Source organism: Trichosurus vulpecula, chromosome 1, assembly GCF_011100635.1.
Source record: "Trichosurus vulpecula isolate mTriVul1 chromosome 1, mTriVul1.pri, whole genome shotgun sequence".
NCBI lineage: Eukaryota > Metazoa > Chordata > Mammalia > Diprotodontia > Phalangeridae > Trichosurus > Trichosurus vulpecula.
Window position 1 is genome coordinate 514,299,262 of NC_050573.1, and position 17,723 is coordinate 514,316,984.

The window sequence follows — 17,723 nt, forward strand, 5'->3', positions numbered from 1 at the left end:
GCCAAATGGGTTGATAAATGATTTAAAGTGCAATTAATACCTGTTACAGAAATTATTCTAAAAAAAAAAAGAAACAAAAGGCACTCTACTCCTTTTATGAGACAAACACACCAAGAAACAGCGTCACCTACATTTTTTTTAAGAGGGAAGAGAGCAAAGGCAAGCTCTTAGATGGGGGATTTTGTTACCAGATTAAAGACATCTCAGAGCAACTGAGTTATGGAGCTACTTAGCAGATGTTGCAAGAAGAAACCCTGAGTACTAAATGGACTATCTGTAGGTAGTAGATAAAATACAGACCCCTAACTGTTGTATTTACTCAGTTTACTTAGTTGAGCCCTCTCTGTGGCAGAGAAGAATAACTTCAAAGATGCCAAGTACCCAGGCAACTTTCCCTCTATACCTGTGTTTCACTGTGCTGAAAGTCCACTTGTCAGACGATGCTGTAGTTTAAGATTCCTGAGGTCTTGGGCACAGAGAAAGTGTTGGGTGATGATAATTTTGTGTCCTCACAAGGTCTATTAAAAACATCTTCTGAGCCCTTCTCTAGTCCCTCAGACATGTCTATATCAGAGGTCACAAGGCCATGATAAAAGGAGGATGGGAAGTAGCTACGTGGACAATACTGAAGGGCAGGATATATCAGGTTGTTGTTTTTGGGACCCAAACCATTTACTGAACTTAATAGAGTTAAAGCTGAATTGTGTCAATCTCTTGGTAGGGAAGAAAGAGGAGGCCAAATCAAAGCAAAAAATGTGTAGCAACAAGGCTTTATACATCAGAGATCACAGAATCATAGAAATTAAGAATGGAAAGGGACTCCAGTGATCATCGAGTCAACTTATACATAAAGGTCTGACTCTTCATGACCCCATTTGGAGTTTTCTTGGCAAAGATCCTAGAGTGGTTTGCCATTTTCTTTTTCAGCTCATTTTTACAGATGAGGAAACTGAGGCAAACAGGGTGAATTGACTTGCCTAGGGTCATACAGCTAGTAAGTGTCTGAGGACACATATGAACTCAGGAAGATGAGTCTTCCTGACTCCAGGCCTGTTACTCTATCCAGTGAGCCACCTAGTTGCCCATGTTGACCCTACATCATTAATAATTGACTATAAATAAATAAATAAATAAAATGGCTATTTTATGGATAACTCATCCAGGGCAAGTGCTGACATGGTGGTCAGAAGAAGCAATACAAGAACATTCTCAAAGTCTTTCTTAAGAAATTTGGAGTTGATTGTGTGACATGGGAGACACTGGCACAGGACCACTCAGCATGGTGTGTCCACATCAAAGAAGGTACTATGCTCTATGAGCAAAGCAGAATTGAAGCAGCTCAAAAGAAACATGACATATGCAAATTTAGAGAATCCACCCCAAATGTTCACATGGACTATTTGTGCCTGACCTGTGGTAGAGCATTCCAAGCTCATATTGGTGCTAGCAGCTGTTGTGGAGGGTGACGGACCAATAACAAGAACACACAGGAAGGCTAGCACAAGTGCTTTGATCTGCTTTTCTAAGGAAAGCAACTTTAAGGTGTTTTCAATCTCACTTTTGTCAAACATACATACATCATTCACTTAGTTCAGGGGGAAAAGTCAGCACCCTGAACTTCAGAGGAAACACAAACAGAAATTACAAACAGAGAAAATATTAACAGAGAAAATAATGCAAATCAACAGATAGGCTTCTAGCTGCCTGACCAAAGCTATACATACATAGTTACCAGAGAGAGAAGCACCAACATCTGGGTTTTTAAAAGGTGGGGGGTTCCTTAATGGCTACCCAGATTCTCCATGCCAACACTCTTCCAAAGAGTGAGCCTCAAACAAAATGCCAACCTCAGAGTGCATATATACTTCTTCAGGGTCAGAGCACTTCACTCCTCTTGAGGGTTTCATACTTCTCATGACCTAATTAGCAAAAGGGTGTGGGCCTTTCTACAAACAAAGGCAAGACTCTGTCAAAGGCATTAGATTGCCTTAGTGCTGAGAAGCACTCCAAAACAAAAGACAACAAAAGTCCCACTTTGCTTGCTCTTACAGGGTCTGATCAGTCACAGTTGTAACTTGACTCTAACATAGTGATGTCATTTTGGTCTTCTTCAAGAATGAAGGACAGCAACCAATCTTAACTTGCCACTCACTTCAATTTCCTGGGTTTTATACAAGCCAAGTCCTTTATGCAATCAGGACAGACTTCCCATTAGTGTTATTCTGGTACATCCCCATTCCAGTATATCCAATGCCTTTCAAGGATTTTTTTTAACTTAGTCTAAAGACTTTGATTGATTGATTGACTTACTGACTGAGACTTATTCTCAGCTGGTCAAGATAGCAGGGCATCTTATCATTTACTTTAAGAGAGGGAATAATTGTCTAGACCAACCCCTACCCTAACACACATATAAATTCATGAATCTTTTTAAAATTCTTTTTTGTTCTTTATATACTAAAGTGTTTATATTTATTGGTAATTGTTAAGTTTATAATAAAAAAGTTTAAATTATAAAACAAAAATAACTGTTTAAATGTGGTAAGTATATAAGAGAAGACCAAAGAGAGAGATGAAATTGGGAAGGATAGGATCACTTCTACTGGGGTAAATAGCAAAATGTTCATGGAGAAGATGACAACTGCACTGAGTATCTACAAAGACCCTCCAGGTTCTACTCCTGACTCACCAGACTTTTTCTCACTATGCCACAGCAGTCTCGCCATATAAATTCACTCCTCCCATTAGCTCCCCTCTTACCATCCCTTCTTCTGCTTAGTTGCTTCCTCCTAGAACCTTTATTTAGAGGAAAGTGTCCAGGCTAACCATGTCTTCATTCCTTTCCAGCCTCTTCTCTTGACTATCAGGATTCTCTTTACCATGTCTTTGCCCATTTTCTGTTTCTTTTTGAATTGCTTTTTGTTTTACATTATGTACTTTTAAAATGCTTTATTGGTGCTTTTATTTTATATGTCTAGCACTACCTACTAACTCGCCCTTCCTTGTTCCCCAAATTGAAGCCTCCCTTTGTAACAAATAAGCACAGCCAAGCACCAAAATTCAACATATTGGCCAAGTCTAATTCTTACCTTCTCTCTTTCAGATTCCTTTCATGCATTGTCTTCCTTAATTAGAATATAAACTACTTGAGGGCAGAGACTGTCTTTCCTTTGGCTTGTTTTTGTATTCCCAGCACCTAGCACAGTGTCTGGCACAAAGTAAGTGCTTAATAATGCGTGTTGAAAATTGTTGAAGCAAGAAATGAACAAACTACCATTTGCTCTGCCATAACTCAACATATTCATTCCTAAAAATCACCAAACTGGGGGCTTATGGTAAAAATGGGGTTAGGGGTACAACACTCAAAAATTTAATCAGTGAGATTAAAAAAAGACAGAAATCTAATAAAAACAGTAGCATAGTGTTATACATGTTAAATGTAAATACTACAATAAATACTGGCAAACAGGAGTGGTACTGTTGTACCAGAAGCGAGCAAGACACACCACAGAGTATAAGTTTTAAGTGGAGAATTTATTAGCCGGCGGCCATTGGGGTACTGCACCACAAATCAATGGCACTGTGTTGGGGTGATGGCTTGGCTTACATAGGATATGTGGGGGTACGGGGCAGGGAAACAGGAACAAAGGTCCTGGATGATCAAAAGATTCACTCAGGTTATCGTACTAGTGGGATAATCTCATTTACATTCCTTGGTGGAGTCACGGAGCCCCAGGGATATCTGCTAGAAAGGGTCTGCCAGGTTATCCTTCAGTGGGATGGTCCTATCTATTGACATTCCTTGGTGGAGTCATGGAGTCCCAGGGGGTTTGCTAAATGCCAAAGATATCTGAGTCCATTCTTTCTGGGGGCGCTTGTCAGTAGCTAGGGGTTTCTCAAGGGTTGCTAATTTTTCCTGTATTACAGTACAAAATAGGGAAGATTAATAAACTCATAGGTGGTGGGGCATAGTGACCAAGTTATGACTAGAACTCATTCTGGGAATAAGTACTGAAAGTTGGATAGCTGTTTTTCACACTGTTCTGCCAAAAGGCAGCAATGTTTCCCATGGGAAAGTCAATTTCTTGTCATCCTTCATTGTAACGCTATCTAGCCTTCCCATACCCCATGTGGTAATGTCAAGCTCTCTAGAAGAACAACCAACTAAGATAAGCATAGGCTGGATTCCACACATGTAAGTGTTGAAAAATAATGTCAATGTTATACCTGGTTATTTCTTCTTTGAGTACACAGGGATCTTCAGCATAGAATTTGATGCCAAAATAAAAAGTATATGGAGGGCCAGCTAAAAGGAAAAAAAAAGAAGTTACAATTTTAAAAAGTTATCCATAATAATTGAATATGTGTACAGTTTTACTTTTCTTATGTAGTATCTTGTAAAGCTTTCCATGCATGTGTCATTACAATCTACTTAAGCTTTTTCAGAAAAAGTCCTACCCAATGTTCAAATTGTTTGTTTACTAATTTCTATATAATCTGATCAAGTGTTTTAAAAGCTTTATTATTTTCTTTTAAGCATCATAAGCATTAATTAATTTAAAAAACAATGGCACAAGTAGTTTTTTTTAAAAGTCTCAGTTTTAATAGAGTTGGCAAAAATATAATTCTTACATTATTTATCCATCACAAGAAAGTCCAAGAAACATAGTTATTCCCATTCATTCTAATTCTTCTATACAACATAACTAATGTGAAAATAAGTTTAATAGGAATGTATATGTAGAGCCTATATCAGATTGCATGCCATCTTGGGGAGGAGGAGGGGGAGAAAATTTAAAACTTATGGAAGGGGATGTTGAAAACTAAAAATAAAAAAATTAATTTATATAAAAAAAGAAAGTCCAAGAATAAAATTCCTATTACAGTCATATATAACATACGGAATAGTACTTTTGGTCCACAAATGGTTAGAGAAAGACAGAGATGAGACAGACAGAAAAGGAGAGAAGCTAGGGACTGTATTTAGCACAGGCAGGATCAGGAATGGCAAATTTCTAATGTAGAATAGAAGAACCTAGTTATATAGGTAATGAGGGATATGATATTCATTATCTGATAGACTAGCTGGGATCTGAAGATTTTCCTGAATATTAATGTTAATGTTTTTTCAGAGAAGAATTAGAATCACCTGCAAGATGTGCAATGTTATAACTGCATCATTTATTTTAAAATTCAGCCATGACCGAGTTTACTTATTTAAATACTAAAGTTTTCTTGTTCAAATAAATGAATAAAAATGAAGTAGTCATCTAAGCAAAACTGTTTTCATTACACACTATTTTAAAAATAATTTTATTACTATCTTTTATTCTTATATCACCTACATTTCCCACTGTATCCTCCCTCTTCGATAAATTCCTTATAATAAAGAATGATTATAAAAAAAATTAGGAAGGAAAAAAAGTACCAAAAAAGTAGCTAACATATCAGAACAGTCTGATGTTAAATGCAATATTATACACCCAACTATGCACTTCAATTATGTGAAGTATGGGGGGAAAGATCTCTTCCGTAGGACTAAGCTTGGTCATTATAATTTCACAGCATTCAGCTTCAGCCGTTTCAAGGTACATTTTAGTTTTCTAGCTGTGCTTACTTTCCTTCCCATCAGTTCACGCTAGTCTTCCCAAGTTTCTCTGTATTTACCATGTTCATCTATTTTTTTTTACTGTGCAATAATAATCCCTTACATTTATGTACCAAAATTTGTTTAGCTATTCCTAGTAAATGAGCAGTTTATTTTGTTTCCAGTTCTTCATTAACATACTCATACGCACAGAGATACTATAAATATTGTGGTGGATATCAGACTTTTTTATTTTGTCCTTTACCTCTTTGGGGCACATACTTAGCAACAGAATCTTTGAATCAAAGTTTATGGAACTTTTGAAAGTCTTTGCACAATTGTAAATTGCTTTCTGGAATGGTTGGAGCAATTTACAGTTCCACAAACAATGCATTAGTGTGCTGGTTTTTCTACAACTGCTTCGACCTTAAGCATTTTCCTTTTTTTTTTTTTAAAGTCCTTGCCAATTTATTGAGTGTGATGTGAAACTTCAGAGATGTTTTAGATTTCTTTTATTGGTGTTGTGGAACATATGGTTGTTAAAAGTTTTCCATTCTTCTTTTGAGAATTATTTGTTTATTTCTTTTGGCTATTGGGGTAAATAGCTTTTGGTTATATATATGAGATACATATATATAATATATATGAGATATATATATATATATATATAATACATATGATATATATATATATGTATATATATCTCTGTGTGTATGTGTGTGTGTGTGTGTGTGTATCAGGGATATCAAGTCCCTTGTCAGAGACATTAGAAAGAAACTTTTTCCTAGTTGACTATTTCTCTTCTTGTCCTACTTATATTAATATGGTTTGTGCATTCAAGTTTCTACTTTTGTGTTATCAAAATTATCAATTTTATCTTCTGTGATTGCTTTATCCCTTGTTTGGTTAAGATTTTGCTCCCTACCTAATTAATCTTTAATTTTGAGGTTACATGTACATCTTGAATTTATTGTGGAATTTGTTGTAAAATATTAATCTAAACCTAATTTCTTCCATTTTGCTGTTTTCTCAATAGTTCTCATCAAAGAGAAAGTTCTTTCCAAGACAATTTATGTTTTGGGGTTTACTGAACATTGAGCTGAATTATTTTAGATTGTTCCTTGTCTATTATGCTGCATTAATCTAATTTTCTATTTTTAACAGGTACCAAATTTGAAGGTTTATGATTGCTGCTTCATAATGTAGTTTGAGATCTGGAAATGCCTTCCCCTTATATTTTTGCCTTTGCCTTCACTATTCCCCTTGATAGTCTAGATCTTTTTTTTCTCTGGATTAATTTAGGTATTATTTTGTCTAGATGGTAGGTTGACTGGTATATCACTTATCTGCAAAATAATTTTGATAGCATTATTAATTTTATAATATTAGTAAGTGAGCAATGATTATTCCTTGAGTGATTTAAGTTGCTCTTTATTCCTCTAAAGAATGTTTTATAATTCTATCTATATAACAGGTATTGAGTGTTTTCTGGTAGACTGACTCCCAAATATTTTATGCATTTTGTAGTTATTGTGATTTGAACTTCTACTTCTATATTTATCTCTTTGATTTTGTTATTATTATATAAAAATGATGCTATTTCTTTGGGTTCATTTTGCAATTTGCAACTTTACTGAAGTTATCATCTTAATTACTTTTATTGCTGATTACCTAAGACACATTAAGAAAATAATCATGCCATCAACAAAAAGGGAAAGTTTTGTCTCAGCATTGCTTATCTTTATACTTTCACATTCCTGCCCTTGTCTTACTGCTATTATTGCCTTGTCTAAAACTCTATTAAATAGTGTTTTTTCTATTTACTTGGAAATTTCTGGCATTTCCATTGAATATAATGCAAGCTTTTGATATTAGATATTTTATCACTTTAGAAAAAGATTACTATGCCAGAATTTCTTTTTAAAAAATAAATTTTAATGATATAGTTTTCACATTGTGAAAATTTCTCTTAGTAATGCTCCCTCTTTCCCCAACTAGAGAAGTATCCCCCTCCCCCCAACACACACACAAAATAATACCTTTTAAAGAAAAAGAGGAAGAGAAAAAAATTATCAAGTCATAGAAAAAGTCTGAAGATACATACACTGTTCCACAGTAGTGCACCTCCCACCTCTGAAAAAGTGTGGGGTAAAGGTATATTCTTATATTTCTTCTTTGGACCCCATTCTTCTTTTTTGCTTTTTTTATTTTTGCAACAATCACTTTGAATTGTTTTATGGTGGTTATACTTTCCATTTGCATGGTTGTAGTCATTGTATATTGTTTTCTTGCATCTCCTTACTTCACTCTGCATCAGTTCATGAAGATCTTTTTGTATTTCTCTGTATTCATCATATTCATGATTTCTTACAGCACAGTAATATTCCATCACATTCATGTACCACAATTTGTTTAGCCATTCCCCAAGCAATAGGCATCTGCTTTGTTTCCAGTTCTTTATGACTATAAAAAACACTGCTCTAAATATTTTGGTGTATATGGGGAATTTCTTATCAATGACCTCCATGTTTCACAACGAAGTTTCTCAAAGAGCATTATGCATATAATTCTGATAATTATTTTGATTCTTCTAGGCATGTTCTGAATTCATCTTGTTCATTTTAAATTTTGTTAATTTCACTTTCCATTCTCTTCTGCTTGTCCATAAAAGTCAACTAACTCATTTTTTGTAATTCAATTTTCTTAGTAGGTTCCAAGACTCAGCTTTTCATTTTGATTAACAGCTCTCAAAATCCTTTTGGCTTCATATTTTTCTATTTCTCTTGTACTTTCAATTATTCCACTTGTGCTCATTTTGGGGCTGCTAGGTGGTACAGTGGATAGAGCACTGGGCCTAGAGTCAGGAAGACCTAAATTTAAATATGGCCTCAGACACCTCCCAGTTGTGTGATCCCATGCAAAGTCACTGAACCGGTGTTTGCCTCAGTTACTTCATCTTTAAAATGGGCATAACAATAGCACCTACCTCCCAGGATTGCTGGGTGGGCCTAATGAGATAATAATTATAATTAAGCATTTAGCACAGTGCCTGGCACATAGTAAGCACTATATAAATGTTAGATATTATCATTGTTGTCGTTACTATTATCAGTATTATTTGTTGCCTTGCTGTTTTTTAAGAAAGCACATTTAATTCATTAACATTCTTTTTCTATACGATTGGTGAATATTTTTAAGGACATAATTTTTCCTCTGAGAACTGCTTTGGCTACATTCCAGAAATTTTAGTATGTTGTCTTATAACTGATACTGTTTTCCACATCGGTATAGTTTCAATGATTATTCTTTTATTTAGTCTTTCATTACTAAGTCTTGATTTGAGTACCCATCTTTTTCTGCTCCCTGGAGAGATTACTATCTTTATTATGTGGTGATTTTTAAAGAATGTATATTTCTGATTGTTTACATGTACATGCAATTTTCCCCTGCCACTAGGGTTTTTTTTTAAAAAATACGTGCTCTGTGGTATTGAGAAATATGTATATTCTTAGTGGTACCATTCAGAAGGTGGCATGAATCTTTTAGCTTTCAATTCTCTAAAAATTGCAAGGTTTTGTCCAATCTACCATTTTTTTTTTCATTTTATTGAATTGTTTTACCTATTTGCATTTAAAGTCATGGTAGTATGAACCGATGAAGAGTGAAGCGAGCAGAGCCAAGAAAACAAAATACAAGGTAGCTACAGCAATATGAATGTAAAGAACAATACACCAAAAAATAAAAATACATATAGCAAAATCATAAAGATCAAATAGGACTTGAATGAAGACACATTAGAAGACTCTCCCAACCTACTCCTTTATGGAGGTGAAAGGTCCACAGGTACTACACAATTTAGTTGTGCTTTTTCTTTCTTTTTTTTTTTTTTTCTCAGCCAAGGGAAAAGAGAAAGTTTATTAGGAATTTACCATAATGGGTTGTCTTAAGAAATCCCACCCTTTGTGATGCCTGTTTTCACAAGCGGGCCAGATTCAATCTAAGCTGAGCTAGATTGAATCTGAGCCTACTTGTGCTTTTTCTAAGAAAATTTTATTTGCTTTGTTTTCTTCATTAATTCTCTCCCCTTTATATTCTGAACTCTTATTCTCTGATTTATGTTTTAAATCCTTATTTATCTCTTCTTGAATCTCTTTGTGTTTCCTTCTCCCCAGCTTGGATCATCTCGGAACCCATCCAGAATGGTTGGGCAGCTGAGAGACTTCCCACTTCTAGATGCCGCTCTACCTCTTCTTCTCCCTCCCTGCCCTGACTCTAGCAAGGGCTGACAACAGCCCATTTGAGATGCTTAACTGCTTACCTGGTTTAGATGTGATAGGAGTCATCAACTCTATTCTTTCTGGTGTGATGGAGGAATACTATAGGCCGTACCATCTGCCCTGCCATTGTCCTCTAAGCCTTATCATCTATCTTAGTGCAATGCTCTGCAGACCCCTGCAGCTGACATCTGACCTAGTGATATAACTTAAGGACCTCTGAGTCTTGCCATCTGCACTGCTGTAGAACCCTTAGAATTCCTGGGCTTTTCCATCTACTCTAAAGTTGAACTTCTTTTTAATGTGTTATCTCCCACAATTTGAGTGTGAGCTCCTTGAGAGAGGGATGGTCTAACCTAGAGCTTACCATAGGGCTTAGCACACAGAAAGCACTTAAAAATGCTTTTTCATTCATTCATTTATTTATCTTGTTGGACATGACTTGGAACCACTATAAAGACCAGAGGTTCTTAACCTTTGGCAATCTAGTGAAGCCTATGGACCTCTTCTTACAATAATGCTTTTTAAATACATAAAATTAAATACATAGGATTATAATAGAAATTAATTATACTGAAATTCATTTTTCAAATCAAAACAATCAAAACATTTTAAAAAATCAAGTTCACAGACTCCAAGTTAAAAACTCCTGATACAGACTATTGATATAAAAAAAATGAGATCAGTCCACTGAGATCCCCTCCCATACACACATATACACATACACATATACATACAACATGATATTGTATTCCTTCTTTAAAATTCTGAGAGATGACACAGAAAATATCATTAGACAAATCTTAGTTACACGCTGACTCATAATATTATTCTTATAATTTTTTTCAAATATTATTCAAAATGAGTGTGCTAGCTATTCTCAGAAGGAAGTCAAACACTCTTTGATGGTGTATGATCTCATCTAGGTTAAAAGGGAACCACTTAGTAAACTGCTGTCTCAGAGACTAGACTGGAATCTTATTGCTGTGAAAGAGGAATGGTTCTTAATTTATGCTCTAGGGAAATCTAGCTCATTAGAATTCAAATGACATATAATCTTTTTTTTTTCCTTTTAAGATACAGACTCAGGCTCTCTGACTCTTTAATTTGAAAGCAAAATTTAAAATTTAAGCAGCTAGAAAAGGTACTTATATGGTATCCGGCCAAAGAAACCTCAACAACAAAATAACCCATTTTATCCAAGGGATTAGCACAACTCATTGCATGAAAGTATTTATTCATTTCAAAAAGTTGTCATCTGCTAACACAACCTATACCATTATTTTGGATACCATATCATTTTGAAATCATACTTTGATAAATTGAAAATTAAATACATACTGTTTATTAGTTCTTTTTGCTCTGCAAGGGTTTTTGCAGGATCCAGCCAGTACTGTGTGAGGAAGAAAAAAAGTAATTTGATAAATCAGTTACTCAGCACGTCACAGAAATATATACCACAGTCTAATATCAGCTATTTGCTACTTGTATTAGGATTTATATCAGATTAGGCAAATTCAACTGAATCAAACTAAATCCAGCTCAGCATTTATAATTAAACATCTATTAAGCAGAAGGGAGCTGTGTTAGTGCTAGTTAGCGTCAGTTCTCTGCCCAGAATTAAATCAACCAATTCAATTTCCTTAACAGTGTACGTGTGTAGGCACTGTAGGTTTTAGGGATACAAAAACAAAAAGCAAATAGTCCCTGAGTTTACATTCTAATTGGTGAAATACAACTTAAGCAATATTTCTTTTCCTTTTTGGGGGGGGAGGGGGGAAGGCAGGGCAGTTGGGGTTAAGTGACTTGCCCAAGGTCACACAGCTAGTGTGTCAAGTGTCTCAGGCTGGATTTGAACTCAGGTCCTCCTGACCACAGGGCTAGTGCTCTACTCACTGTGCCACCTAGCTGCCCCTCAACTTAACAAATATTTACTACACAGGTGCTAAATTGTTGAGCACTGTATTAGCTGCTCAGGAAGTATGATATTTACTTAACACAAGGTGCCTGCCTACCTGGCGGTTACAGTCTAAAAGGGTGATATGTCCCCCAATCATCCCAGCCTCTATGTTGCCTTTTTTGAGGGGAGTGACTCCTCACTCCCACATGACAAACTGCTGACCAGAGGCACAGGCAAGCCTAACTAAAGCACAAGGTACTCCAAAAGAGACACAAGAAGTAGAATGTGCCAAGTGGGGCAAACAACTACCACCGCTTTGATCACCACCACCTACCCTCAGACCTATATGAAAAGAGTATAGGACCCTGATTCCAAGAATGCTAGAAGTAACTTTTCACCCACCAGAAGCCCTAAGATTCACAGCCCAGTTTCCAGCCAGACCTCTGCAGCGCAGGGAACAGCCCGTGTGATGTGACCTGGCAACTGGTTCTTCACGTTCAGAGCCCTGGCCTTCTCAGCAGCAACAGCTACTGATAAACCAGGAAACAAAGCTCTCCTTACCAAAGTCTGGCATTGTCAAATGGTTCAAAATTAGAAAGAGATATGGTTTTCTCAATGGAAATTACACTAAAGAAGACATATTACCTCTTTTACTTTGCCACTGAACCCTAATGAGCACTAGGCCTTTCCATCTAACTTGCAAATGAAACTTCTTTTTTTTTATATTTAAGATTTTTTATTTTTAGTTTACAACACTCAGTTCCACATAATTTTGAGTTCCAGATTTCCTTCCCTACCTTCTCCCCTTCCTCCCCGTGATGGCATAGAATCCGATATTTCTTCTACATGTAACTTTCGCATTGAACTAATTTACACAATAGTCAAGTTGTAAAGAAAAATTATGACCAGTGGAATGAATCATGAGAAAGAAGAAACAAAGCCAAAAAAAAAAAAAAAAAAGAAAACCAAACCAAACCAAACAAAACAAAAAACCAAAAGAGAAAAAAAAAGAAAAAAGAAAAACCAAGGTGGGGAAAAAATGGAGAGCATACAGTGTGCCTCAATCTGCATTCAGACTCCATAGTTCTTTCTTTGGATGTAGATACCTCTCTCCATCATGAGTCCTTTGGAGTTGTCTTTGAACCTTGCATTGCTGAGAAGAGCAAAGTCTATCAGGTTCAGTCATCACAGAATCCATATATCTGTGGTTGTGTATAATGTTCTGGTTCTGCTCCGCTCACTCAGCATTATATTGTGTAGGTTTTTCCAGGTAATTGTGAAGTCCGTATCTTCCCCATTTCTTATAACACAATAGTATTCCATTACCTTCATATACCACAACTCGTTCAGCCATTCCCCAATTGATGGGCATCCCCTTGATTTCCAGTTCTTTGCTACTACAAAAAGAGCCGCTATAAATATTTTTGTACATCTGGGTCCTTTTCCCACTTGTGTGATCTGTTTGGGATACAACCCTAGAAGTGGTATTGCTGGGTCAAAGGGTATGCACATTTTTATAGCTCCTTGGGCATAGTTCCAAATTGCTCTCCAGAATGGCTGGATCAGTTCACAACTCCACCAGCAATGTAACAGTGTTCCAATTTTCCCACATCCTCTCCAGCATTTATCATTTTCCTGTTTTGTCATGTTAGCCAGTCTGACAGGAGACATGTGGTACCCAAGAGTTGTTTTAATTTGCATTTCTCTAATCAGTAGTGATTTTGAGCATTTTTTCATATGCCTATCGGTACCTTTAATTTCTTCCGCTGAAAACTGCCTGTTCGTATCTTCTGACCATTTCTCAATTGGGGAATGACTTGTATTCCTATCAATTTGGCTCAGTTCCCTGTATATTTTAGAGATGGGGCCTTTATCAGAGACACTAGTTGTAAAGATTTTCTCCCAATTTTCTGCTTCCCTCCTGATCTTTGTTGCACTGGCTTTTTTATACAAAAACATTTCAATTTAACATAATCAAAATTATCCTTTTGCATTTTGTAATGCTCTCTATCTCTTGTTGTCTCATGAATTCTTTGCTTTTCCATAAATCTGATAGGTAAACTATTCCTTGCTTTCTGAAATTGCTTATAGTATCAGCCTTTATTCCTAAATCATGAACCCATTTTGACTTTATTTTGATATATGGTGTAAGATATTGGTCTATGCCCAGTTTCTGGCCTACCATTTTCCAATTTTCCCAGCAGTTTTTGTGAAATAGTGAATTCTTAGCCCAGAAGCTGGATTCTTTGGGTTCATCAAAGAGTAGATTGCTATAGTTGTTGACTTCTCCATCTTGTGTACCTGCCCTATTCCACTGATCCACAACTCTGTTTCTTAGCCAGTACACCAGGTAGTTTTGATGACTGCTGCTTTATAGTACAGCTTAATATCTGGTATGGTTAGGACACCTTCCCTAGCATTTCTTTTCATTAATTCCCTAGATATTCTAGACCTCTCTTTCTTTCAGATGAATTTTATTATTTTATCCAGCTCTGTAAAATAATTTTTGGTAGTTTGATTGGTACAGCACTGAATAAATAAATTAATTTAGGTAAAATTGTCATTTTTATTGTATTAGCTTGGCCTAACCATGAGTAACTGATATTTTTCCATTTATTTAGATCTGACTTTATTCACATGAAGAGTGTTTCATAATTATGTTCATATTGGCCTTGGGTTTGTCTTGGCAGACAGACTCCCAAATATTTTATAGTGCCTACATTAACTTTGAATGGAATTTCTCTTTCTATCTCTTCCTGTTGGGCTTTGTTAGTAATGTATAGGAATACTGAGGATTTATGTAGGTTTATTTTATACCCTGCAACTTTGCTAAAGTTGTTTATTATTTCAAGTAGTTTTTTACTCGATTCTCTAGGATTCTCTAAGTAAATCATCATATCATCTGCAAAAAGTGATAATTTAGTTTCTTCTTTGCCTATTCTAATTCCTTCAATTTCTTTTTCTTCTCTTATTGCTACAGCTAACATTTCTAGTACCAAATTGAATAGTAGGGGTGATAACTGACACCCTTGTTTCACCCCAGATCTTACTGGGAATGCATCTAGTTTATCCCCATTACAAATAATGCTTGCTGATGGTTTAGATAGATGCTATTTGTAATTTTAAGGAAGGCTCCATTTATTCCTATGCTTTCTAGTGTTTTTAATAGGAATGGGTGTTGTATTTTGTCAAAGGCTTTTTCTGCATCTATTGAGATGATCATATGGTTTCTGCTAGTTTTGTGTTGATATGATCAATTATGCTGATAGTTTTTCTAATATTGAACCAGCCTTGCATTCCTGGAACAAATCCTACCTGGTTGTAGAGTATTATTCTCGCGATAGGTTGCTGCAATCTTTATGCTAATATTTTATTTAAAATTTTTGCATCAATATTCATTAGGGAAATTGGTCCATAATTTTCTTTCTCTGTTTTTACTCTTCCTGGTTTAAGTATTAGTACCATATTTGTATCATAAAAAGAATTTGGTAGGACTCCTTCTTCACCTATTTTCCCAAATAGTCTATAAAGTATAGGAATTAATTGTTCTTTAAATGTTTGATAAAATTCACATGTAAAACCATCTGGCCCTGGAGATTTTTTCCTAGGGAGTTCATTGATGGCATGCTCAATTTCTTTTTCTGAGATAGGGTTATTTAGAAATTTTACTTCCTCTTCTGTTAACCTGGGCAATTTATGTTTTTGTAGATATTCATCTATATCCCTAAGGTTGTCAAATTTATGGGCATACAATTGGGCAAAATAATTCCTAATTATTATTTTAATTTCCTCTTCATTGGAGGTGAGTTTACCCTTTTCATTTTTGATACTGGTAATTTGATTTTCTTCTTTCTTTTTTTAAATCAAGTTGACCAAAGTTTTATCAATTTTATTGATTTTTTTCATAAAACCAGTTCTTGGTTTTATTTATTAATTCAATAGTTTTCTTGATTTCAATTTTATTAATCTCTCCTCTGATTTTCAGTATTTCTAATTTGGTATTTAATTGGGGATTTTCAATTTGTTCTTTTTCTAGCTTTTTCAGTTGCATGCCCAATTCATTGATCTCCTTTTACTCTATTTTATTCATGCAAGCATTTAGAGATATAAAACTTCCCCTAAGAACTGCTTTTGCTGCATCCCATAAGTTTTGGTATGTTGTCTCATTATTGTCATTTTCTAGAATGAAGTTATTAATTGTTTCTATGATTTGTTCTTTGGCCCACTCATTCTTTAGAATTAGATTATTTAGTTTCCAATTAATTTTTAGCTTATTTTTCCATGGTTCTTTATGACAAATAATTTTTATTCCATCATGATCTGAAAAGGATGCTTTGACTACTTCTGCCTTTCTGCACCAGATTGTGCGGTTTTTATGCCCTAGAACATGATCAGTTTTTGAGTATGTGCCATATAACACTGAGAAAAAAAAGTATATTCCTTTTTACCCCCATTCAGTTTTATCCAGAGGTCTATCATATCTGCCTTTTCTAAAATTCTGTTCGACTCCTTAACTTCCTTTTTGTTTCTTTTGAGGTTAGATTTATCTAGTTCAGAGAAGGGGAGGTTGAGGTCTCCCATTATTATAGTTTTACTGTCTATTTCTTCCTGTAACTCCCTTAACCTCTCCTCTAGGAATTTGCATGCCATACCACTTGGTGCATATGTTAAACAATGGTATTGCTTCATTGTTTGTGGTGCCTTTTAGCAGGATGTAGTGTCCTTCCTTATCTCTTTTAATTAGAGCTATCTTTACTTTTGCTTTGCTCTGAGATTAGGATTGCTACCCCTGCTTTTTTTTACTTTAGCTGAAGCACGATATATTTTACTCCAGCCTTTTACCTTTACTCTGTGCGTATCCCCGTTTCAAGTGTGTTTCTTGTAAACAGCATATTGTAGGATTATGGTTTTTAATCCATTCTGCTAACTGCTTCTGTTTTATGAGAGAGTTCATTCCATTCACATTCACAGTTACGATTTCATCTGTGACTTTTTTTCCATCCTATTTCCCCCATTTAAGCTTTTATTTCTCCCTTTCCCCTTCCACTCCTCAACAAAGTTTTACTTTTGACCACTGCCTTCCTCATTTTACCCTGCCTCTTGATTCCCCTCCCTTATCTTACTGTTTTCCACTTGCTACTTCTTCCCTCCCTTCCGACCACCCCCCTCCCTTTTTTCCCCCTTTCCCCTCCTACTGCCTGTAGGACAAGTTAGATTTCTATACTTATCAGGGTATGTTATTCCCTTCTTGAACCAAATCCAATGAGAGTAAAGCTCAAATACTGCTCTTCTCCCTCCCTTCTTTCCCTCTACTATATTGTGTTTGTGTACTTCTTCATTTGATGTAATTTACCCTTTTCTACTACCTTCTTACCTCTTCTCCCAGAACCCTCCCTTTACATCTCTTAATTATGGTTTTTATCCTTATATCAGTTATTTTATACAGACATCCACAGTCTATGAATATCTCTTTCAATTATCATAACTGTACTCAAGATTGACATATATATGTACATATATATAACATACATAAGATGATATAATCTTATATAAAGATGTAAATAATTTGTCTTTATTGATTAATAAGGTTTGTGGGTTTTTTTTCCCCCATTTACTTTTTTTATGTCTCTCTTGAGTTTTGTATTTGGAGATCAAATTTTCCATTGAGCTCTGGCCTTTTCATCAGGAAGGTCTGAAATTCCCTTATTTCATTGAATATCCAACTCTTTGACTGGAAAATTATGCTCACTTTTGCTGGGTAGTTGATCCTTGGTTGTAGTCCAAGCTCCTTTGCCTTTCAGAATATCATATTCCAATTTATCCTGTCATTTAATGTAGAAGCTGAAAGGTCTTGCATGATCCTTACTATAGCTCCATGATATTTGAATTGTTTCTTTCTAGCTGCTTGAAGGATTTTCTCCTTGACCTGGTAGTTCTGCAATTTGGCCATAATATTTCTTGG

The 17,723-nt window shown here is 35.4% G+C and overlaps 1 protein-coding gene across 1 annotated transcript in view; it reads right to left on the bottom strand.

Moving 5' to 3' along the window:
* Positions 1-17,723, bottom strand: part of EPB41L4A (erythrocyte membrane protein band 4.1 like 4A) — a 194,507-nt gene that overhangs the window by 100,751 nt on the left and 76,033 nt on the right. Inside the window, exons 3-4 of the mRNA XM_036740959.1 lie at positions 11,203-11,254; positions 4,228-4,306 (exon numbers count right to left, since the gene is read on the bottom strand). Coding sequence (XP_036596854.1) covers positions 4,228-4,306; positions 11,203-11,254 — 131 coding nt within the window. The remainder of the gene's footprint in view (positions 1-4,227; positions 4,307-11,202; positions 11,255-17,723) is intronic.